General features: G+C 40.7%; 2 protein-coding genes, 1 long non-coding RNA gene and 1 pseudogene across 3 annotated transcripts; 1 reads left to right on the forward strand and 3 right to left on the reverse strand.

Annotated features, from left to right (window-relative positions):
- Positions 1 to 605: 605 nt before the first annotated feature.
- On the forward strand, positions 606 to 7,651 carry LOC135335810 (uncharacterized). Its single transcript, XR_010394617.1, has 3 exons — positions 606 to 1,934; positions 2,012 to 7,185; positions 7,237 to 7,651. It is a non-coding gene; the product is annotated as an uncharacterized LOC135335810 (long non-coding RNA).
- LOC135335792 (uncharacterized) lies at positions 2,818 to 4,895 on the reverse strand. Its single transcript, XM_064531363.1, has 4 exons — positions 4,760 to 4,895; positions 4,522 to 4,614; positions 4,084 to 4,164; positions 2,818 to 4,010 (listed from the first exon to the last, which is right to left on the reverse strand). Exons 1-4 carry the CDS (start codon positions 4,849 to 4,851, stop codon positions 3,002 to 3,004), a joined length of 1,275 nt encoding a protein of 424 aa, XP_064387433.1. The 5' UTR covers positions 4,852 to 4,895; the 3' UTR covers positions 2,818 to 3,001.
- Positions 7,652 to 13,349: 5,698 nt separating the features above from the next.
- LOC135335799 (uncharacterized protein K02A2.6-like) lies at positions 13,350 to 15,637 on the reverse strand. Its single transcript, XM_064531370.1, has one exon. The coding sequence runs from the start codon at positions 14,529 to 14,531 to the stop codon at positions 13,623 to 13,625; it is 909 nt and encodes a 302-aa protein (XP_064387440.1). The 5' UTR covers positions 14,532 to 15,637; the 3' UTR covers positions 13,350 to 13,622.
- A 444-nt stretch (positions 15,638 to 16,081) lies between these two features.
- On the reverse strand, positions 16,082 to 17,084 carry LOC135336359 (uncharacterized; annotated as a pseudogene).
- Positions 17,085 to 25,412: the final 8,328 nt, after the last annotated feature.

The raw sequence follows: 25,412 nt of genomic DNA on the forward strand, positions 1-25,412 counted from the left end.
TTAATTGCATTCTTGCGAATCTGATTGGAGATGTCAAATTTTGACATCTGAACCAAGAAAAGTGATTCTAAATGCCAGACCCTCTCCCTGGCACATGTCAGATCACGTGCAAGGGAGTGGTCTGGGGCCAGACTAGTCAAGTATCCCTCCTGCGGCTACGCCTCGAGGCATAATTAGTGATAATCATCACTATGCAAATTTGATTTCACACTTTATACAGCATGTGGTTGTGACGTAGGCCTGAAGGAACGCCTACTATGGTTTTAAGTGGAGTTGCGTAATGAACTCTTGATAGTGTGCATTATTATTGTGTAACCCTGCAATGGTATACATGTTCTGCATGCATAATTCTATAATTATTATAGTCTATACATGCAGTCAACATTCATGCAGTTCATCATGCAGTCTGAGCCAGTAACAGACCACATACAAAATAAATGGCCTCTAACTCCTATACTGTACATGAAGACAATTACACAGCAAAAACACTTAATATGCGTGCATCGTGAAATTATGAAATGCATCATCGTAATTAATTTTAGTGTCATTTTAACAGAAATATATGTTATTTCTACATGAAATTCCAAAACATGGTTTCGTTTAACATGTTCTATGTTACTGTAACGAATATGCATGTTTTTACTGTGTAGTATCACTATATATAATAATTATAGGCTCTCATACACTATGCAGTATAATTATATATATATATATAGCTACTCACCAGGGTAGTCTAGAACAAAAACATGTACCCAACGAACAATAAAGTGTGTATATATGCGTAGTAATTATAAGGATTGTAATAATTATACTAACATTGAATCAAGCAAGTTCTGACAGATTTCATCAATCCTCTTTTCTCAGTCTCAATAACAACTCCACAGTAGAGCTCTATACAGTAAGTTCTGCATATATAGCCTTGATCCCAGGCCAGCCCCTCTAGAGAAAAGAGGGCCTGATATCCACTGTTTGCGGTGGGTGGATTAAATAGTAGTATATATTTTGTGACAAATATGTTGTGCTATAATGAGTTTGCTACAAATCCGCCAAAATTACTATAGTACCCTAAAAACAGAGAAAAATGAAAACGCTAAAATTACTACCCGTTTATAAGGCCACTACAACTTTGACTTTAGTTTCCCGTCAGGAAATTTTGAAATTTTGATATAGGACGAGCTGTCTATTACCATTATCCATTACTATGAAAATCAATTACAAAATTTCACAAATAAACGTTTAATTTGAAATGTTCAGTCAACATTAGCAAGAAAGTCCATTTTTGGCATTACGTAATGCAATAATGTCATAATAACAAATCCATGAGATAACTAGAGCACTAAAGTACAAACCCTCGGCTGGTGACATGATAAAGAAACCAGAAGAGTGATATAATGCAGTGCATAATAGTGATGTTGTTATCATGTATGACTTGCACAGCAACTCAGGAGCAATAAAACTAAACCAGACTGGAGACATGCTGAAACATTTGAGAACAGGTAGTGGTACTATATGGCGTGTAATTTGAGTCAGTATTGTGCCGGTAATATTGTCGCGGCAAAACATTTTTACCGGGACATTAATTTTGCCGCGGCAATATTTTTACTGGGACAATTGCCGCGGCAAAACTGTTTGCCTCGGTAAATACCGAGACGATTGCCCCGCAAAAAGCAAAATTTTGTGGATGGGTAAATACCGCTCCAAAAAATTTACTGAGCCATTTGCCGCGGTAAAAACATTTACCGGGCCGTTTGCCGCGGCAAAAATATTTATCAGGCCAAATCTAATCATCACGTGATGTGCACCTGATCTGCCTCGTGGTATATTAGGATGTAGCTAGCTATACGTACGTGTATAGTGATCTTGTAGACTTGTATTTACCATCTTCAGAGAGTGTTGGCAAGCTATTAACAGGTCAAGAAAGAGAGCCCCTCTGTGTAAGATAAGTTTTAAGTAATTAGATAGCTCTTTTTTCAACTTGTGCATGCTATTATTTGGTACCTTTGTTTTTTAGCACTCCCACAAGAGCTGGTGATGCTATGCCGGAAGACCTGGCTAGAAATTGAAGACTTTCCGTCTGCTGAAGAGTTGTACTTCCCCATTGTTTTCCTGTCCCCCCCCTCATTAATCCCGATTGGGTGTACAGTTTTTGTTATTCTAAAACAAAGAAAAGATTATGAGTATAAATCAATACACTTGTTAAAGCTTATTAAAAGCTTTCAGGAGTAATCATTAGCTTCTTTATCTTCAGCAATGACTTCTTGTCGAACATAAAGGCAAGATTTAGTAGCAGAACACTTGCCTGGTCTATATTACCACAGCCTCATCAGGGGACCCACAGGAACACATCATGCCTTTCCTATAACATCTGTAGCCTTACAGTGTATAGGGTGTCGTTAAGTAGAGACTTAGCTTGATACAATAAAGGGCGTAAGAACTCAGTCATCTTTGCACAATACTTCTATGTAACGGACTGTAAAATCAGAATACAAATAGTATACGGTTTATTTTACTGACAGTATATCCACAAATACACGGATTACCCCCTTTTTGGGGTAATGTACACGCATGTGCATACAAGGTATACCAGGCCGCCTTGTTCAAGCGGCCTGGAATCGAGGCTAAGTTATCCCTTGGCCATATCCTATAGCAACTGCATGAAAACAGGATATATATAGAGAGGTTATATAGTGCATGGGAGCTGAGGATCCGTTTTGGGAGGTTTTCCACTGTATATAGCTATACAAAGCAATAGAATCTACATTGGTAGTATACATGCAGTGAAGGTATACAGTCACCATAATTATTAAAGATGCACGCTCTAGAAACATAAATTCTTATGCACTATAATTATAATTATTAATACATTGTCAAGAGTCTATGTAGCTGCAAATAATTATACTTATGCAGCTTTAATTATATATATAGCTAAACTATATGCACAGCAAACTAGGATACTATAGGTCAAGTCCGTAAAGCAGTCCAGTAGTATTCCTTATGTCTCTTAGCACCAACCCACATGCTTCTTGGTGTACTCACAAAGGTTCAAATCATTGACGTCCATAATGCAGCTAGCTTGAGAAGAAGTGCAGGTGTTGCAGTTGGAATTTTTAGCAGTGCAGCTTCCCCTGCCATACTGTTGAGTGCAATTACATTTTGTGTATTCGTCAGGAGCGTTAAAAACATGTCCAACTTCATGAGCGAAAACCCTGTCAATCTGATTGGGACCCCAACCGTCATTGCTGTACTGCATGTATATAGGTCCACCACCAAAATAGGCATACGCGAAATGTCTTTGCCTGTACTTAGAGAAGAAAGCAAGGAAAGCACCATCAGCACAAGCGTGGTTTTTGACATATTGTACCACTTGGTCCTTTCCAGCTTTACCAGTTGGGTAACCACAAGCTTGGAGTGTAGGATTAGCAAACACGTCGTGGCAAGATGCATAGCTAGAGCAATAGGTTGGGTCAGAAGCAGTTATTGTTGCCTTCCCAGCATACAGCACAAACGACAAACGAACCCCATTTTTCTGAGCCTGGTTTGCCCAGAATTTAAGTCCTGCCTGGCATTCACTTATAATCTTCTGATACTCACTACCGCTTATTGCTAAGCAACCAGGACCGGAAGCAACAAGACTAACAGCGGCAATTTTCCCAGTCATAGTTTGGCGGTAGGGTGCATCTCCCTGAACACCTTCGTCTGAATCTTCTCGTTTAAAGGCCATTGGAGCCGTTTTTTCTGTCCAATGTTGAACCGTTGGTTGTGGTTTCATCTCATTTTCTCGTGCCATCCAGTAGGCATTAGCATGGCTTAAAGTTTCCGCCGATGCTGAGCTCGAAATATGGGCTGAAGCTTGACTGAAGCCATTCTGCTTGGCTACGTGAGAGGGGACGTTTGCAACCAAGAGGTTGTGACCAAGTTGGAGTAGAACGTGGCCCCCAGCAGCTTCCACTTCAGTAGTTGCCTTGTCAATGTTCTCAGTGTGAAGCAACATCTCCTCCATGGCAGGACTCCTGCATGTATAGAGCAGATAACATGGAGTAATAATTATGATAGTACATGTAACGATCATGAAATTTGGTTTACTCTTGTGAGTCTTGTTTGTGGGATGGCTTTGGTGAAATATCTCCCTCGATCACTGCTCCATTCAAAACTGCCTGAAGTTCACTATACAAATAACAATAATAGTCCAACATAACTTGTATATATATACATGATTGTACTATAAGACACATTGCATTAATTGTATAAGATGTGCATCGTGTTGATAATATAATTACCGTATAGCGCGAAAATTTCGAGGCACTTATATTTTGTGGAATGGCCTCTAAAAGCATTTCGTTGCACAACTTTCGTGGAATGACTGCTTACCGGAAGCCACGCCTTTAATCTTTGGACGTTATAGCTAATTAAAGAACAATTTTTGTGGACTTAATTTTCATGTAGGATTGCTAACCCACGAAATCCTCAAAAATTTCGCACTATACGGTATATTGACAGTGAGCTTTAATTATATATATATACCGTTCATTGATCATCGACTCAAGTTCTTGTAGGTCTCCGACTGGTTCAGGCACATCATCAGCTTTCAGGTCTTGTAATAATTCTTCAATGTCACTGATGAAACAAAGCAAAGAGACATGCATTCATCATAATTATGCTATCAGTAAGTATAATATAGGTGGATGCATGCATGCATGGTATAATGAGACTGCTGATACGAAACATATAAGAAAATGTATAATCTCAGGTCATAACTCACTTGAGCACTGCTTCCAGTTTAGCCTGTTTGTCAATCAGACCAGCTAGGGAGGAACAAATCATACAGCAAATCACAAGCAGCAGCAACTTCATTTCGTTCTGTTGGCTTTTCTTGTCCTTTGTTGTTGATTGAAAATGTTGGGAGTAAAGTAACTCCAAAAAGGATGCTTTTATAGCTACTATCCATAATTTGTTGACAATGCTCTCTAAATAAAATTGTTCCGGAAAAAGGGACTATACGTAACATTATAGTTAGGAATTTCACATCAGTTGCACACTCACCGATACTATATATTATAGGTGAACTTGTTGACCCAGAGTATTGTAGAATACCGTATAGCAGGTTATTTTTGAGGCACTAAATTTTTGTGGATTGCCCAAATAAAATATTTCGAGGATTTTATTTTCGAGGAGAGGTTTAAGTGGCTACACTCCTACAGTAGAGAGGTTTCAATACCGGATGTAAGCCAATTTTCGAGGCACTACATTTTCATGTTTCTGGGTCAATCCTCGAAAATCTTGAAAATCTTGAAAATTCCACTCAACTAACATCCTTGAGCGATGATTTCCCCAGAATGTAACCAAAATTCAGTAATGGGTTAACCCTTTACCTGCTGTTGACGTTTTGAAGCATCATAAAACAGTTCCCTGTACCACGTCCCTCAAAAATGCCTGCCCACGGTAATTAAGAGCGCACAAAGTTGCTAAAATTAACGCATGTAGTAAAGCGTAAATGTCTCCCGTGTTTTGGCATGCCCCTGACATGACAGAATTAAGTAATGTTTAAACAATAATTAGTATACATATATATACAGTGTACTCAATTGCTCACAGAGTTAGTATATATATATAAACATCTGCATGTAACACACACAGTCTGCATGTGCAAAATGCAAGCAGCATGTGGAATATTGTGGCTGCACAATTGTAGTGGTCCAAAATCAGCCTATTTTACTAACCTATTATTGTGACCGCCTACTAATTTTTGTAAGTCCCTATAATTATTTTGCTTAAAATGTTGCTAGTCAATTTAGTAAAGACCTGTAATATTCTAGTTCCTTCTTGCATGCGCGTTAGACAGCTTGCAAGTTTGTTCTGCATTATGATTCAGTCTATAATGTACCACTTGGCATGTTAATTATAGCTGGTTCTAACCTCTTGCATGATGATTTTTCCGCTTGCATGCTTGTTCTGACCGCTTGCATGATGATTCTATTGCTTGCTTGTTAATTTGTTCTAACCTCTTGCAGGATGATTCTATCACTTGCTTGTTTGTTCTAACCTCTTGCATGATGATTCTATTGCTTGCTTGTTTGTTCTAACCACTTGCACGATGATTCTATATCGCGTGATTGCTTGTTCTGATTGCTTTCATGATGATTCTATTGCTTGCTTGTTAATTTGTTCTAACCTCTTGCACGATGATTCTATATCGCTTGATTGCTTGTTCTGATTGCTTTCATGATGATTCTATTGCTTGCTTGTTAATTTGTTCTGACCTCTTGCAAGATGATTCTATCACTTGCTTGTTTGTTCTAACCTCTTGCAAGATGATTCTATTGCTTGCTTATTTGTTCTAACCTCTTGCACGATGATTCTATATCGCTTGATTGCTTGTTCTGATTGCTTTCATGATGATTCTATTGCTTGCTTGGTTAATTTGCTAACCTCTTGCAAGATGATTCTATTGCTTGCTTGTTTGTTCTAACCTCTTGCACGATGATTCTATATCGCTTGATTGCTTGTTCTGATTGCTTTCATGATGATTCTATTGCTTGCTTGTTAATTTGTTCTGACCTCTTGCTAGCCTCGATCCCAGGCCGAGTTTTCGCTTTTATAACGGTTAGGCGAACAACTGGGCCTGGTACTAGTTGTCTGCGCATGCGTCAGTCGTTGGTCAGATTCTGACCAATGGATATTCTCGTTCACTTTCGTGACATTTATATTCGTGTACTATCGTGTACTAGAAGTCAGTTCCCGTTTTATCATTATTGGAATCGATTGGAATGGCTCTTAGTTGAAGCTTCTCTCTTCTCTGAAGCTTATTCTGAAGACTGAACAACAAGGGAAGAGGTATAAAGCTTTGTCAAGCTTGTTAAGGTCAGATATTTTTGTGTGGGCCCTATGGCTATGCTATCAAGTGTTGTTCATGTTTGGCAAGATCTACCGGTATGTAGGTAGACTATATATAGTTTCATCATTAATATGGTGGATCAAGTGAAGAGTGTGAGCTAGAGAACTTGGTGCTGCCATCATCAGCTCGTCGACAATGACACTATAACCGAGAAATTTAATATGTATAGATCTACACATAATTATTTAAAATGTCTACTTCTCTGTACAGGATCTAGGAGCAATGGCTAATATCCAGCTATCCCAACAGTGCTCCTCTTGGCTATACTAACGGACGAGACTAGACAGTTTGAGGTAAGGGTTTAACCGTCTTTGGTTTCTTTTAATATTGTCCTATACTCACAGGACTGGAGTATGACCTGCTCATTCGAGCGTTGCTGGGTAGCTCAGAGACATCAAGAGAATCTACGTTTTCTCAAGCAAAATTTAACTGAGTTACGAGTTGGGGCCTAGAATCACAGAAGTCCAGCAGCCTGCTAAATCTTTTTGAAATGTAATTTGAAGGCATTCAATCATCCTGAAGTTGCCCTGGGTCACTGTAATTGTGCTGCAGCACAACTGGCAACTCCCCAGGCCTTTGTGTGAAGCAGCTCCCTATGTGCATCTTTTGTGTACTCACTCTGTGCATTTTCTGTGTACAAATTTCCATTATTGATTTATTAAATATTTTTGCCGACCACAAATATACAATGAAAATTTGACGCATGCGCAGACAACTAGTACCAGGCCCAGTTGTTCGCCTAACCGTTATAAAAGCGAAAACTCGGCCTGGGATCGAGGCTAACCTCTTGCAAGATGATTCTATCACTTGCTTGTTTGTTCTAACCTCTTGCAAGATGATTCTATCACTTGCTTGTTTGTTCTAACCTCTTGCACGATGATTCTATATCGTTTGCATGCATGCTTGTATGATGATTCTATTGCTTGCTCTTGCGGGATGATTCTGTATAATTATATCACTTGCTTGTTTGTTCTAACTTCTTGCACGATGATTTTCTCCCACTTGTGTGTTTGTTCTGACCATGTGCACGCGATGATTCTATATCGCTTGCTGCATGCTTGTTCTAACTGCATGCGTGCATGATGATTAGGGGTTGGTAGATTATGCTGGCATAATTTTGAGCATATTATAATAGGCACATTTTTTAGGTGAGAATTATGCTGGCATAATAGGCACCTTTATCAATTATGAGAATAAATTAATAGGCAGGTTTTGGAAGTATATACAGGTCAGTATATACGAATCATAAACATGTGTAGGCCTGAGGGTGCATGGAAAAGAAGGAAACGGAAAACGGAAACGGAAGGCAGAAAGCGGAAACGGAAGGCGGAAACGGAAAACGGAAATATCTCAGCTGTGTAAAGTTAACGACCATTACCATTCTGTGTTTTTTGACATGAATATGAATATGGATAGTAGAGAGCTGAGTTGTAGGAAGCCTATCTAATCTATCTAGCTTCAAGGAGCTTCAAGGGGCAATAAGATAAGGTAGCTTGAGACAAGGGGGTGCTCCAGAGCATGCTTCCTACGCCCCTGGTCGATCAGAGTGAATGAAGTGAACCTGTTTGACTGATATGAAAGTTGAGTACATGGAAAAGCAATAGGAGGCCAGAATCTGAGAACTGAATACATCCAGCTTTCGCAAGTAACAGATGACGTCAGGCAAGATTGTATGGAGAAGTAAGACCCTTGCAAAACATGGACTGTGCTGCAACATTGCATGGCAACTTGATAGCTGAACCTTACACAAGATTGTAATTATGTTGGAGAGTAAGACCCTGAGATAAAGTTGCAATGGCTGAACCTAGCCATCTAAACAGTACTGCATGGTAGCCTTGTACTTGTCCGGTTTTCGGTTTTTACTTCACTTGCTTCATGTTCACTCTCATGTTTATTTATTGATTTACATATTCAATTTAAAACACAGAATGGTAATTAAACTGATGAGAGTGAAGTGAACATGAAAGCATAAAAGCCTGTACTGCAGTGGCGGATTCAGAGGAGGGTCCATGGGGTCCCTTGACCCCCCCTTTTGAAGTTATTAACTTTAGAAGGCTTAATTAATGACACCAGCTAGCTATTTATCAGTTTTTGTAGCTATTGTAATTTGATTCAATGATTGTACCTGTTGTTTTGATGTATCAACTGCCAAAGGAGTGTTCAGGCTAGCCTAGGCTAGCTAGTTGACTGTTCTGGCAGCTAGCTAGCTTTACGCTAGTCTGGGGGCCAGACCTCTTTCTCAGAGGGGGGAGGGGGAAGAGAGAAAGACTGGAGACTCTTGCAGCACTTCCGTGTGCTCTTGGAATGTCAATAGGGGGAGGAGACTGTGATATTGGATGTTATAAAGAAAGAGTAGATGTAGCAATTCATTGGCTGTATCTAAATTCCATTGGTTGTAATCCAAATTCCACAAAGGCAATACTCGTGGATTAAAAATCACATGACATAGGATATGTATTTCATTGGCTCTGGCCACATTCCGCTAGAGCAGACGGAAATGCTGCAAGAGTCTCCAGACCTAAATCCTAGCTCTCTTGATTTTGCCCCCGAGCTATTAGGTCTGGCCCCCAGACTAGCTAGACTCGCAAGCCACTCCCTTTTCTCTGATTGGACGGGGGCGGGAGAAAAGGGACTGGTGACTCTGGGACACATTTTGTGTCTCTACCAGAATTTGGGTAGAGATTATTCATTGATTTTTCCACGTGATCCAAAAATTGCGTGAGGTTAAGTAGAATTGCGTAGCCTGCAAAAGTGATCGCGGGCTTCTTAGCTACAGTTTAAGAATGGATGCTAGTGCTAGAAAAGAGAAGATGATGGAGTAATAACATCATCAGGCATTCAGCTAGGATATAGTCATCTAAGACACCAGCAGAGATTAGCTTGTTTTAGTTTTACGTGATGAGAACTGGCAGCCGAAAGTCATTGGTTGCCTAAAGCTTTTAATAACCTGTACAATACAAGACAGATAATGGCAGACGGCAGCAGTTGAATTGAGAGTAGTCAGACTTGTACAAGCTGTCTTAAATCGCTGCCACTCCTCGGTTCAAAGAAGGACTGCCAAGATTTCTACGTTCATCAGCTGTTCCATGCTAATCCACAAGTTGTGGCACAACAGACACTGGTACAAGGATCTATAAAATCAAAAGGCTGGCTAGATAGATCTGTATACTTGTCTTCTGTGTGTCTTTAGCTTTTGACGCATCAGAATAAATTGGATAATTTGCACGTGACATTAATATTTAAATAGCATTCCTGATTTACACAAGCTGTAGCCCAGAGTCACCAGTCCCTTTTCTCCCGCCCCCGTCCAATCAGAGAAAAGGGAGTGGCTTGCGAGTCTACAGACTAGCTTTACGCAAGTCTATTATGGGACTTCCCCTGGCTGAGTATGGGATTTTCCCTAGTCACGTGTGACCGGAAGTGGGCGTAACCTCAAAAATTCGCGCTGCGCTCTCGTTAGTTTGGACCCCCCCCCTCTCATTTTTCCTGGATCCGCCACTGTACTGATGAGAATGAAGTGAACATGAAGCACCCCCTTGACGTTGTCTCAAGCTACCTTACCTAGTTGCTCCTTGAATGTCATAGCTAGATGGATAGGCTTCCCCACAGCACCCCTTTACAAATACATCTTCTGCTATCAACTTTCACTACTGCAAAAAACACAGAATGGTAATGGTCGTTAACTTTACACAGCTGAGATATTTCCGTTTTCCGTTTCCGTTTTCCGTTTCCGTTTTCCGTTTCCGTCTTCCCTTTCCGCTTTCCGCCTTCCGTTTTCCGTTTCCTTCTTTTCCATGCACCCAGAATGGAGTGCTGAGCTGAAGAAAGGAGGTTTCGATGTCACAGCCACGCCCACCTCATAAGTTGCCATGTGCGTTGCTGTGGCAGTCATTTAAAGATGGCGGAATTGCGTAGGTAAGAAAAGTGGAGCCTGAGAGGTCATTTGCCTCTTCGAAGCGAACGCAATTCTGAGAAAAACACCCATGGTCCGGGTTTTAGTCGACTAGAGACCAATTTCAAGCTCTAGAGCACCACAGTCAATTCTTCCACGCTTGGACTTCACTTTAAATAAAGCGTGTAGCCTTACTATACGCAATTCTAAAGTCTCATGAGACTAATAACTAACTAAAAGTAATATTACTTCATTTTGCGGGCGTTGTGCCGGGAAATAATACGCATCAAGGATGGTTGAGAGGAAATCAATATGAAATCAATGTGAAATGATCACGTGAGTTACTCCTGTTGCCAATCCCCTATTACTCTATCTCTGGTCTGACGACATTTAGGTATATAGTGGTGTATTTCCGTCATCAGGTCACTAGACATGCAGCTTTTGCAAAAGAATTGACCAATCGTAACGAATAGCAGTGGGGTTAGTGTCCCTTCCCTCTGTCATTGGCATGCCAAACTTTTCCAAAGGGCCTTGGCAGATCCTCAGATGTTCTGAGTACCCTGGGAAAGCAATTTACGGGTAAGTTTAAAGTACAGTGCAACAACCAAAGAGAGTAGAACTTATGTTTTTTTTACGTTTTTGTGTATACCGTATAGAGCGAAATTTTCGAGGGGCTTAATTTTCGCGGATTTCGTGGGTTAGAATTCTACACGAAATTAAGTCCACGAAAATTGTTAAATTACCTGCTATAACGTGCAAAGATTTAAGGCGTGGCTTCCGGTTAGCAGTCATTCCGCGAACATTGTGCAACGAAATGGCTTTTATAGAGGCCAATCCACGAAATATAAGTGCCTCGAAAATTTCACGCTATACGTTATCTTCTAAACTAGCTAAATGTGATTGATCAATGCAGGTACTGAAAGTTCAACTATTGGCGCTTCCAGTGGACCACCACCTGTTACATCATATGACATCATCATTCCAAAATGGCTGCTAGAATATGTGTACATTGGAAATATGTTAGGCATGAAGCTATCTTATATGTTTGAGTTAAGATCTGAAATTTGTTGTGCAAGTACTTCATTACCTTGTGCAACTTTTGAGCTCCAGCGGAAGTGCAGGCTGTTAGTAGGTTCTGAGATACACAGAATTTGGTAGCAAATGTGTTAGGTATTGATTTATGAAGTATACATGATGCAGTTTAATTGAGTATGCTATAGTTAAGGTCTGATTTTTGAGCATGTACTACAATAGTATACTTTTCATTTGTGCTGACTTACATAGGCCATAGATACTATAAATTACTGTAATTTATAGTATCTATGCATATATATAGGCACTCAATTATTTTAATAAGCTCAATTAGCATTGAGCGTAGAATAATTTTTAGACATAGAAGCATAGATCTACTATAATTTATAATATCTATATGATAGAAGTGTGGTTAAAACAAATGGGCGTAGTTATTATTGTGTAATTAGCACTACCACATGGCCTGCACATGCATGCTATAATGGCATCATCAAGTGTTAGTAGTGACTCACTGTTCATTTAATGACAGACAAACCTTGCTCTTCGCGATTACATTAATAATTATTGAGCCCTCAGTTATGTTACAGTAGGAATAATGGGTGGCAACAAAAGAATAATAGGTAGACTCTCTTGGCAGAATATATAATAGGTAATTTTTCTAGCATAATTGGGAAAAGCCTATAGTGGTCAGGTTGGCGCCTCGGAGCGGGAGATTCATGAGTGGCTATAGTATGAAAAGGCGACTTCCACTTTGTCGATCCAAGTATGATTCTACGGTTGCCGAGAAGGGTCACCCGCCTCCGCCTACCGCCACAATGAACCGCGCGCGGATGTTTTGTTACGCTTGCGGTTAAGACATTAAGCGCGCGCGGTTCATTGTGGCGGTATAGGCGTAGGCGTGTGACCCTCGGCCACCGTATGATTCTGTTGCTTACCGCATTCAGATATAGCCATTAGTCACTTCCGGACCGGATGCCGTAGAGGGCGAGAGATCAGCTTAGTTGCTGCAATGAGCTAGCTCAGATTAAAATTGTCTCGCTGGTGGATGCAATGAATGATACAAGCCCTACACTGTTGTGTGTGGTTTGCGTGTATTGTGGCAAATATCAGGTAAAAACGCACATTTGCCAGTTACGCACCTTGCGTTAAAACCACACATCATGTTTTTACAGTGTATAAACAGAAGATGGTGTATACACACCATTCTCACAGTGCTATTATTCAAATTGTAAAAAGATTGGCCTATTTAATAATCTGGAATATTTGGCACAGGCCTAGCCTCGAATCCACGCGGATTAAAATATTTTAATCGAGGCTAGCACAGGCCTAGCCGAATGAGGGCAGCCCCATATCGCTTCTATACACTGTATACATATATTCCTCCTGCGGCTACACCTTGGGGCATAATTAATATAGGATATATGATATTATTATTGTGATGTCTTGGAAATATTATTAAGAACTCTGATGCACAAAATACACACAGGCTATTTATACAAAAACAAAACCACAGGAGAACTTTCTAGAACACTACTATATAAATAAGTATATGCAACTAAAATAACCGCTAGAACTAACACAGAGGGTGACAGTTATATACTGTTTACAATAAATCATAAGCTATCTAGTTCTATAAGATAGTTCTTAGTCCATATTGTGGTAACATAACATCTTAGGTTACCACATTCCTCCCCGCTTAAGTTTGACTGTACATAAGTCTTTCAACAGGTCGTCGGTCTCGTTGTGGGTACGTTTTCCTTATAGGAGGTGAGTTATCAGGAGGTACCTCCGGTACTTCTGGAGTGTCTATTTCACTTGTGAAAAACTCGCATTGTTCTTGTTGTTCGTGGTCTGCGAACTGGCGATCTTGAATCTGATCAATGTGTCTATAGTGATGACATTTCCATTAGTGAGTTTAACCTTAAATATCGCTGGTCCTAATACACTAACAATTTCTCCAGACATCCATTTCTTTGAAGACAGATAGCCCCTAGCTAGCACAGATTGTCCTTCTTCAAATGTTCTAAGTTTAGAATGCTTGTCATGATTCTTCTTTTGCTGGAGTTGTTTGTTTTGGACAGTGATCTCAATTTCAGGTTTCAGCAAATCTAATTTCGTTCGGACTCTTCGCTGTAGAAATAACTCACTAGGAGTAGAGCCGGTAGTTGCATGAGGAGTAGCCCTGTATTTTCCTAAGAAGGTGTTGAGTCTGCCAATAAGTGAGAATCCATCATGTTCACTTGCTCTGATCGCATTCTTAAATGTTTGGACAAATCTCTCGGCAAGACCATTCGTTGAAGGGTGGTATGGTGCACTCTTGATATGCTTGATTCCATGTTGTTTCATGAAGTTGTTAAATTCCACAGAGGTAAATTGTGGCCCATTGTCTGAGACTATCTGTTCAGGAAGACCATATCTTGTAAAGAATGAGGAGAGAGCTTCAATAGTCTTTTCAGAGGTAGTACTAGACATGATGATCACTTCTGGCCATTTAGAGTGTGCATCTACCATGATGAAGAACATTTTTCCTTGGAATGGTCCAGCGAAATCGATGTGAATACGTTTCATTGGAGTGGTTGGCCATTGCCAGATGTGCAATGGTGCAGCTGGTGGATTAGGTTTGTGCTCTTGGCAGGGTTTGCATGACTTGGCTTGCTTCTCAATCTCTTGGTCTAGTCCATTCCACCACATATAACTTCGAGCAACTGCTTTCATTCTTTGGATACCAGGATGTCCTTCATGAAGGGTCTTAAGCACCTGTTGTTGAAGTGCGCTGGGAACAATTACTCTAATTCCCCAGAGTAGGCAGTCGGATTCGATTGAAATTTAATCTTTTCTGTTGTAGAACGGTTTGAGGTCACTTGGAATTTGACTCGGCCATCCCTCTCTCGTGTATCTCAGTACTTTGCTAAGACAGGGGTCGTTTTTTGGTAGCTTGCCTCACGTTCTTGCATGTTACCGGCAGAGATTGGAGTTGGGAAACGTTAAATATGTGTATACCTTCTCCTCCCTTGTCAGAACCTAACGTTGGTAGAGGTAACCTCGTTAATCCATCTGCATTGCTGTGCGTGTCAGTTGACTTGTACTGTATCTCATAGTTGTAGGCAGACAGTAGAAGGCAGACAGTAGAAGTGCCCATCGTTGAAGTCTTGCGGTGGCTAGTGTTGGAATCCCTTTCTTTGCTCCAAAAATTGCTGTGAGAGGTTTGTGATCGGTTATCAAAGTGAATTTCCGCCCATATAAGTATTGGTGAATTTTCTTCACCCCAAATGTGAGCGAGAGTGCTTCCTTCTCGAGCTGTGAGTAATTTTTTTCACTTGGAGAGAGTGTACGGGATGCAAAGGATATTGGTTTCTCACTTCCATCAGGGAGTACATGTGAGATAACTGCTCCTATTCCATAAGATGACGCATCGGCTGCCATACGGAGGGGTAGTTCGGGGTTGTAGTGTGTTAGTACCTCGGCTGACATTAGTTTGTCTTTGGCTGCCTGAAAGGACTGTGTGCAGTCTGTTGTCCATTCCCACTTCTTGTTGGCTTGCAATAGCTGGTTAAGCGGGTAGAGGAGTGTTGCCAAATCTTGGATAAATTTTCCGTAGTAATTGATCAAACCGAGGAATGAGCGCAATTCTTGGACATTGGTCGGTTGAGGAGCATTTGCAATAGCTTCGACCTTGCGTGGTAGTGCACTGATGCCTTCTTTATCGATGCGGTGCCCCAAATACTCCACCGAGTGTGCGAGGAATGTACATTTCTCCTGTTTGAGCCGGAATCCATGTTTCTCGAGTCTCGACAGCACTTCGTTGAGGTTTTTCATGTGATCATCCTAAGATATCGTCGATGTAACAAACAACACTTGGGATACCTTGGAGTATGTTTTCCATGAGCCGTTGAAAAATGGCTGGTGCAGAGGCAATTCCAAAAGGTAAACGGGTATATTGGTAAAGACCTTGGTGCGTATTAATTGTTACGTATGGTCTTGAGGACTCGTCGAGCTCCATTTGCAGGTACGCTTGTCGGAGATCGAGTTTTGTGAATTTGTGTCCATTGGCCAACGTAGCAAACAGCTCTTCAGGTTTAGGCAATGGTATACTGGTCTACAGTCAAAGCTTGATTCACAGTGACCTTGTAGTCTCCACAAAGGCGAATTTTCCCTTCAGGTTTAGGAACAGTAACAATAGGTGCAGCCCAGTCACTGGAATCAACTTTCTTGATTACCCCTTGTTTCTCGAGTCGATCCAATTCTTTCCCCACTACATCTTTGAGAGCAAATGGGATTGGTCTTGGCTTGAAAAACTTGGGGGTAGCATCTGTTTGTATGTGCAAGGTAGCTTTGTGTGGTTGAATCGTGTCTAGTTCTTCTTTGAAAAGGGCGTCATGTTGTTTCAGTAATGTCTTGAGACTAGAGGAATCGTTTGACAGTGGCTATGCTTTGCCAGTTGAGCTGGATTTGTTTCAGCCAATTTCTTCCCATGAGGTTGGGTCCATTTCCAGCGACTACAATCAGAGGTAGTTGAGCACGTTGGTCACCATAGCTGACGTTAACTTGTAGTTCTCCCATGACCTTCAGTGGTTGGTCGGTGTATGTTTTGAGAATAATGTCTGAGTACTTCTTCAGTTTAAGTTTCGGAAAACACGAATGTCGTGTAGTCTCCGATATGATAGAAACAGCCGCTCCTGTATCGATTTCCAACGTTAAGTTTTTTTCTTCAATTTGAACTGTAACTTCGATTGGGGTAGTAGCTGGAGTTGTGAGCTTGAGTGTGTAAAATTCTTCAGAGTCGGAGCTTGACGAAATTTCTTCTTGTTGTACCACCCTGTTAGTGCGTTGAGGATGCGGGTCTTGGGATCTGCAGACAGGGGCAATATGGCCCTCTTTTCCGCATGCATGGCAGGTGGCATCTTTAAATTTGCAATCTTTTGCAGCATGGTTAGTTTTTCCACATCTAGTGCAAGCAAATTGTGAGGTCCTTTGTTTGGAACGAATTTGGAGTTTCTTAATGCTTGACTCATTTCCACTGAACGATTTAGCATTTCTCTCAGCAGCTTCCATGGAGAGGGCTTGCTCTATAGCTTTCGTTAGCGTCAGTGTCTTTTCGGTGAGTAGTCGTCGTCAGATTGCTTCATTGCGTATCCCACACACAAAACGGTCCCGGAGGGCTTGTTCTAAATAGTCTTCAAATTCGCAATATTTTGCCAAATTTCGGAGGGCAGCTTCGTAGTCAGCGATAGTCTCCCCTGCAGCCTGATCAGGTTTATGGAAGTGATATCATTCCACTATTGTTGTTCGCTTCGGTTCGAAATGGGACTTGAGGTGATCGAAAATTTCGTTGAGAGTCTTGTCCTTTACAGGGTCTGGTGCAAACAGGTCTCGTAATGTAGAGTATACTGTGGCTCCTACCACACTCAAGAAAGTGGCTACTTGCTTGTTTACTGCCACTGAATTTGCAGAGAAGTAGAGTTCCACTCTTTCAAGATATACAGTGATTGGTTCTGCAGATGAGTTGAATTCGTTGAGAGTTCCTAGTTGAGTTGCCATGATCCGTGAGCTGGAATCCACATGCAAGTCTCGTCGCCAATTGTGATGTCTTGGAAATATTATTAAGAACTCTGATGCACAAAATACACACAGGCTATTTATACAAAAACAAAACCACAGGAGAACTTTCTAGAACAGTACTAAATAAGGATAATTATGCAACTAAAATAACCGCTAGAACTAACACAGAGGGTGACAGTTACTGTTTACAATAAATCATAAGCTATCTAATTCTATAAGATAGTTCTTAGTCCATATTGTGGTAACATAACATCTTAGGTTACCACAATTATAAATTATTCATGTGGCACACCGAGTTCATTTGATATGTTGAGAATTCTCTTGTGACTGTCTCCTTTTTCTGGGAAAAGATGGTAGTGTAAAAGTCAATGTCTTGTGATAGCTTTTGGAGTATATGCAAACTTTTTGCTTTTTTGTTAGTTGAGCATAGACTTCTTTTTGGAATGTTGCTGTGTCCGTACCATTTTTTCCTTCATAATACCCTCGTAGTAGTAGGCTCGAGTTTCCATGGATCTTGTCCAAAAGCACCTTTGCATCTCGGTTAAATGACTTGAAGTTACCATAGTAGTCATATCTTATTGCACAAGGTGAACAGAGGTCAAATATTGGCAAAAAATGTTTATCTTCTCTTGCACCCGTGTCTAACCAGTATGTAACAAAATCAAAAAATGATATAGCAACTTCTTTTTGTCCTCCTGCTGCATACCATTGCTTGTACTCTTGTGGATGTGTGTGTTGGTAAATTTCTTTCTTGATCCAGTTGTAGTGAGGTGTGTTTTGTTCAAATCCTTTCAGTGGATACTTGTGAACTTTGTCTCTGTAAGCGCTGACAAGCCTTTCCAATGGATTTTGATACATGATAAATTTGTAATAATCGTTCAATGCTTTGTTGCACTCTTTAAAACTGAGAGCCTTAAGTGCTGTACTGAAAACTGTTGAGATAAACACAGGGTCAGTTCTTGTCTGCTGATACACATTTGGTGACCAATTTTTTAGCAAGCCTTGACTTCGAAGGAACGCAATCTTGAGGTGTGTACAGCCCACCTTCAGGTGAATAGGAAGTATGATTATTTTTGGCTAATATAGGGTTTATTCTATCACGCTCAATCTACAATGGAACCTGTAACGAATTGGGGAACAGAGTGTTGGCAATTGTACAGATTGAGGTGACCTTTGTTGAGTTGTATATATACATGCACACACACTGTTCATTTGTGATCTGAGTGCCTGGCCTTCATATCGTATAGTTGGCCTTTCTACTGTATACACGTACGTAGATGAAAGCAATTGCATATTGTACACTAGCCTCGGTCCCAGGCCGATTTGTTTTTAATAGAACGAAGTTGAAAAAGCGACCTAGCGTTCAATTAGAGACAGATCGGCCTGGGGTCGAGGCTAATTGTACACTAGTTCTCTTTAGGTATTAGTTAGTATGGTGGCACAAATGTACTATCTACACGGCATTTAATTACAGACCCCCTTACTTCTGGAACAAAACAGTGCAGTACTTTGGAATCTTGGTTAACAAGTATCTGGTGAAGAAACCTTTCTTCTGGTTCCCTATGACCATAGTTCGATTCTTTTGTTAAGTTGTACTTCTGACAAAACCTTTCCACTTGTATCTAGCTGTATCATAATATCTCTGATTCTGCCAAGTGTCAGGACAAAGTGTATATATTCAATTTCACATGTTTAATTGTAGAAACTATATAGAGACGTATATATATAACTATAACAAAATTAAACAGTAACTTACTGTACATTGTCTTGTAAAAGAGTTCCTCTCTGTAGATCTAGATAGTTAGTCACAGCTATAGTATCAGTAAAACAAGTATGACTAGAATCTTAAGTTTTGTCCTTGGGCACATTGTGTTGATCTGTGTTGATCCATATGTACAAAGCTATAATTATTCTGTAGCACATTATTCCGCTTTGTAAAACATGTTACCAGGTAGAGATCACTATGGTCACTCCAAATGACTGTGCTTGCATTGCATAGATCTAGTTTCAGACACTTGAATTAAAAATTCTGTACATGATTCTAAACAAGTATTCGAAGTATTTAGCAGTAGAATGTTCTGGTTAGAAATGATCAAATAACGTGTAAGTGTTGAATACTAGGCATGCACATATTAGATCTATATACTTAACATCAAACAGGCGTCATTACTCCTTAATCACACTTTATTTAAGAAATTTTCCTGTTCTCCCATGTTCAAAGTACGGTATCTAAAACTGTATACACGTAAAACTGTTTCCACTTCATTTCATGTCAAGGCCCTGTCTTCACATCAGTTTTACGGCCTCAATGGCTCCAGTTTAGCAGACATTGGACACGTCGTAGTTACACCAACCAGTACAGCTTGCTTTATACCTCTTCCCAGATATTTTTTAAGGCCAATTAAAACATCTTCAATCATATTCAGGCTGTGAGACTTATTTGAGTGTAATTTAAGTCTATACCAGCCCCACCTATACCTACCCCACTCCACTAGACTACATGCTTGCACTAGATCCAGACCTCAAGAATCAGGTCTTTCCACAACATGGTGTAACAAGGATTTCAGCACAATAAAAAGCACAATACTATTTATATGGTGAGAGAATATTTTATACTTAGCTAGATTCCAAGCGAACAAGCTATATTATTATGAACCAACCATGTTTTTATAGTATATAAACCGATGATCACGAGCAGATTATGTTGTATTATTTTTATACATTGTCACAGGTGAACTCCTTGATGCATGGTAATCATTATAATAATATGCACAGGGATCACTGTGAAGTTGTGGAGAGCTCGCATTGGGTTGTTCAGTGGTGGGAGGCCAGGGGATTGCGACAACAAAGTAAAGCTCCCTCAGTGATATACTGACTATATAGTGGGTATACTACTGCAAAAGTGGTTCAAGGTGGAATGCATGCATATTCTCAAGTTTCTGAGCTTTCAAGATAAAACTGAATTCTTAAAACACACAGGGAATGTTAGTCTCCTGGTAATATCGATAGTTGTGTTACTCCACTCTCTTGTCCATACACCTTTTGTTCTTAGCTGCATGCATGGAGACGTTGAGAGCAATCTTGAGCCTCGAATGAGTAAATTTACCTTTTGACCTCTGAGATCAAAGGAAATTAATGCATGCAGTTGCCAATATATGCGCTGTGCATGGTGAGTGCCATTATTATGTCAATATGGAATATTGCACTGTGAGTAAAGTGACCTTTGAAGACCTGAGTCCACCCTCCAACCAAAATAGCAAAACATAATTATTGCTTTAATAGAGATACTCTCTCTCAACTGTTCGTGCATGGTGTCTGAGGAGTACACCTTAACCAGACAACCAACAACCCAGAACCACTCCACATATTTGGTTACGTACCAACAGGAGTCTTCTGTGGGTTCATCATACGCTTGACTAGTTTCCCAAGGCCCCACGGAATTCTAAGCCAATATTATCCCATGCATGTGGCACTGCATGCATGTGGCTGTGTCACAATATACCGTATTTCAGGAAATTTTTGTGGGTGCAAAAAATACTGTTCCTTTAGCAGTGGCATCACCGTTAGCATGCACACCCAGGCAGATCTTGTAGCCCTGATGGTGGGTGTAGACTGGATGGGAGCGCCAAAAATTGTCATCTCTCTTGTGATATTGGAAGTTGGTCATTGTAAGGACGCATTTGTTGCAATGGCGCCAATTCAGCGATTTTCATCCTTAGCTGTTTATTCTCTTCTACTAAAGTAGCAATGTCAGATTGTTGCTTGGCTGTGCTATAGAATTTATCTAGCCTGGTAACTTTGGTTTGTAGTGCATGCAGTGAAGCTCATCTTAAAATATCTTTTTTGGTTATCATAAATCGTCTAGTTGTAATATTCTATTTTCAACGATCAATTTTGTTGTTTCGTCTTAATAAATGTTGCTTGGCATGACTGGTGGCTAATAGAGAGATGTGTGTGAGTAGGTTCTCTCTCAGGTGTTCTGGCATGTCTTGTCGAGGGAATTTCACAGCACAGCCTACGTGGTGGAAGTCACAGTTGATGGTGGCCAGGGGGCACTCATCAGCAACATGGATGTTTATATTCTGACGTTGGATAGTTCAACCACACTAGGGCAGGGGACAGGGAAGGACCCACACACAGGCCAGGGGGTTACTGGTGGCCAGTGGGTAAAGCACTCAACTCAAGATCGGAAGGTTGAGAGTTCGAGTCCCATCAGTAGCAGAAACATTTTCTAAGGAGTTTACTCAGCTTTGCCCTGAAAAAATATAAGTAGGTGTTCATCACTGTCCACCGCATCCTGACGGAGGTCCCGGGGGATCTGACACAATAAGTTTCAGACCCCCATCAGCCACAACAGTGGTAAAGCTTTGCAAAACTTTTTTCCACAGCATGTGACCTGGTGCACGGGCTCTCAAATGATCTGGAGACAAACTGGACACTGTGATTGGACACTGTGACTGGACATATTCCGAAGGTGGTGGCTTCACAAACTCACAATCGAATCCTATTATTCTCTTGTCAGCTTTTTGCTGATTGTTGGGTAGTGCTGCCATTTTCTTTGTAGATCTAACTGAACTGGTGTGTGTTGCTGTTTTGATATAGTGAAATATTTCTATGGGATGCATGCCCTGTGACAGTCACATGCATTCCAACCCACATCACAGACAGCTGAGTGGTGTGGTCTGTTTGTTAATATATAATGAATCACCACTGACAATGGGACATACAATACACCACACACACACACACACACAGTGCCCTCCATCGAGCTGCTCATGCAGATACAAGACCTGGCGACAGTGCTGTGGCGTGTCTATAATCAGACTAGGGGCTGACCCTCTACTCAAGAACACGTACCTTCAACTCGAGCACCACTGACATGCTCGCTCTCAAACACTTTCCTCCAAAGAAACAGCTCTTTATGGTACAGGTCAGTTTACAGCTGTATCTGTTCATTGCTGTAGGGATCCAGATTGCTGCAGAGAAGGGAAGGAGCTGGGAAGCCAACAAATGCAGTACGCAACAACAATACAATCTGTGGTGGTACGTGCTGAAATGCATTACCTGCAATCTGATTGGTGCTGCATGATTGTGAACCACATAGGTAGTCCCAAGAGCCTGACTTTTCTGAAGCCTGAAGTGGGGCTTGTGAGACTACCACATAGGTTGCATAAACATTCCACATGTCCTCAGGTATCAATGGTTGCCTAGCAACACAATATTGTGTCCCATAGAGTCAACAGCTTCACTCTATCTAAACCCACCATCTACCACATTCAACATTGGAAGGGCAAGATTCAGCTTGTTCTCTGGTGCCTAATTTTGGATCCATGCTTAGCTAGCTCACATGCAGCTGCTTGCTTGTTCTGATTATTCCGGACACTTCGCATGCTCTATAAAAATCTGTTCCAATTATACCCAAACAATTTTTGCTGTCCGATAAATTACGGTAATAATTATTATAAGCGGCCTATAATTGAGAATAGTAGAGTAACCTCCACTTATCCACTTAGATGCGACCCTCTAAATATGCGACACAGGACTTCAACATAATTTTTCAACCTCCAAAAGAAACGACCTCTGCTTCGTAATTATTTAAAAATGTCGCTTTAAATCGTTGCTTTAAATCGAATAAGTACGGTGTGCTTTTGGGATTTTTTAAAAATAGAACCACTTGTTTGCTCTTAACAAAGTAGGTTCATGCCGTGATTATAGAATATTATTTGTACTGCTTTTGCGCCAGAAGTATGTGCAGAAGTATACATGTGTATAGGTACTAGGGGATGCTTTTTGGTCGATTTTGGTTGGTATTTATACTGATCACGACATATTCTCTTATCTAGATGGCGACGAAAATGAAACCTTTCTCTATTCCTTTGCAGAAATTCACAGTAAGTTTCTCCATGTCAACGGTACAGTATGCCACACTATTTGACCCTCTGCTTTTAGGCCGTTAGTGTTTCTATAAACTGGGAACATAATTAGCTCACCCTGCCCTCATGTAGTTAGTTAAGAAGAGAGGGCGGGCAACTCACTATCCAGTACACGTAGCTAGCAGAATTCAAACGTGGGCAGATGAATGTGTATTAACTCTGCCCTCTCTTTTATACGCCCTTGGTTACGCATTGTATCTAACCTTCTAATTTTATTCTCTTTTAGAATGTATCGTCTTCATCGTCTTCGCTTGCCGGTGCCTCTTTGAGTAAAACCTCAGTGTCAGATACTATACAGAATTGTGTAAAGAAAAATTATCTGGACCTGTCACCAGAGTAAGTCAAGCACATTACCCCGAGGTGTAGCATAAATCGTCATTTGTGTGCTTTTCAGTTACAGGCTGAAGGATATGGAAGCAGCTCTGAAGAAATGTGATAAAGATATGGGGAATAATCTTGTGGAACAAGACGTATGTAAGGGTTTCATACAAGACAGCACCACCGACATGCAACTCAAGCAATCATTTATCGAGGATAAGCGACAGTTGAAGGAAAATTACGAAGAGCTACAAGTAAAGAGGGCGGCGTTACATGAACAGCTAGTCTCAACTACCTTAATTACAAAAGGAATGTTCTTAGGTTAGTGTAATAGACTGTTATTGTAAGAATGGTTGGTTATTAGTGGACCTCATCTCAACAAAATTGTTTACCCCCCCACTATATAAGTAGTATACGGGAAGAATTTATTGGTCCCAAGCTAGAAGTAATGTAGCACAACACCCATTAGCCTCGATTCCAGGCCGCAGGGAAAAGCGGCCTGCATGATGTACACTGCTGTGCATGTGAACTATTACCCAAATATGGGCAGTGGAGACTTTTTAGTAAATTAGTCAGTATAGTGCACAATGATATCATTGCACGCGCAGTTTTAATAAAATAACACAGCTACATTTATAGCCTAGACTAGTGACTATAGTTTTGTTGTGATGGCTTCTATACTTCTGTTCTGCTCTTGCTCAAGCTATTTCCTGTATTGAAAAATCCTTCTTTTATACTGCGGTGAGTGTTGGGCGTTTTTCTGTCAGTACCGACCGGCTCTGGCAACTTTCTTCCAGACGCTTGTTTGATGCCATCTCAGTAAAATCCTTTATAGTTGTGATGGCAATTTTTCTCTCTTGATGACACTAATAATTTAATCAACCACGTGGGTCACGAATCAGCCGCCCTTCCTAAGTCTCTCACTTAGGAAGGGCGGCTAATTCATGAGACGGTGACCAAGTACAAAAAGTTAATTGACGAAGAGTTTTACTAACAAAGTTACTATTAAATCCACCCACGCACCAACAGTGGTTACCAAGGCCCTCTAGTGAGTTTGAGAGGGGCTGGGATCGAGGCTAAGCACCCATACACTGCATGTTTACATAGAAGTGATGATGTGGTGGATTTCCTAAGGGCCTAATTGAATGACAAGTTTAATACACGTGATGCTAATTGCTTTTTTTTTCTTGAATAGGTTTCGTCGAGAGAGAGTTGCAAGGTATGTATTATAATAGTACACTATTGCATGCTTTGTAGGGCAAGACTACAGTATAAATCAAGAGATGTAATGGTATATTAATTAATTTTGCAGCTTCTACCCGTCTATATAATAGCGCCTCGAAGATTACACAGTTATAGAAATTAACAAGATATTTGTACAAGGAAACGTATATCACCACTGGCTGGCAGTGCACCTTTATGACCTCAAAGTTGGTTTACTACAAAATGGATGTGGAGATCAGTCAGCCACGCTCGACTTACTACTGAAACGATGGCAAGGTGACTATTCGTCTCTAGAATTAAATACAACTAGTCATCTGGCTATATACCTTAACGACTTTTTGTTTAAAGATCGCACTCTTGGAGTATGCGTGCACCATTGTTCATTGAACGGCCAAAAGCCGGACTTTACGGTATTGCCAGTTGGTAACATGCTAAAAGTGGAGGAGTTTGTTGCTGTTTCTGATTACAGCCCAACAGGCATCACAGCTGCTCGAACTGAGACCTTCGCATATTCCAATTACAAAGGCTCAACTATCCGGAACCACATACAATTGAGGCTTGC

This window comes from Halichondria panicea, chromosome 5, assembly GCF_963675165.1.
Source record: "Halichondria panicea chromosome 5, odHalPani1.1, whole genome shotgun sequence".
In the NCBI taxonomy this organism is placed as follows: domain Eukaryota; kingdom Metazoa; phylum Porifera; class Demospongiae; order Suberitida; family Halichondriidae; genus Halichondria; species Halichondria panicea.

Bases quoted from the DNA above. Each gene is read 5' to 3' on its own strand.
- LOC135335792 (XM_064531363.1), bottom strand. From the start codon at position 4,851: ATGAAGTTGCTGCTGCTTGTGATTTGCTGTATGATTTGTTCCTCCCTA. The intron at 4,615-4,759 runs GTGAGTTATGAC...TTGTTTCATCAG, and splicing joins AAACTGGAAGCAGTGCTCAA to TGACATTGAAGAATTATTAC. The intron at 4,011-4,083 runs GTAAACCAAATT...CTATACATGCAG, and splicing joins CACAAACAAGACTCACAAGA to GAGTCCTGCCATGGAGGAGA.
- LOC135335799 (XM_064531370.1), bottom strand. From the start codon at position 14,531: ATGAAAGCAGTTGCTCGAAGTTATATGTGGTGGAATGGACTAGACCAA.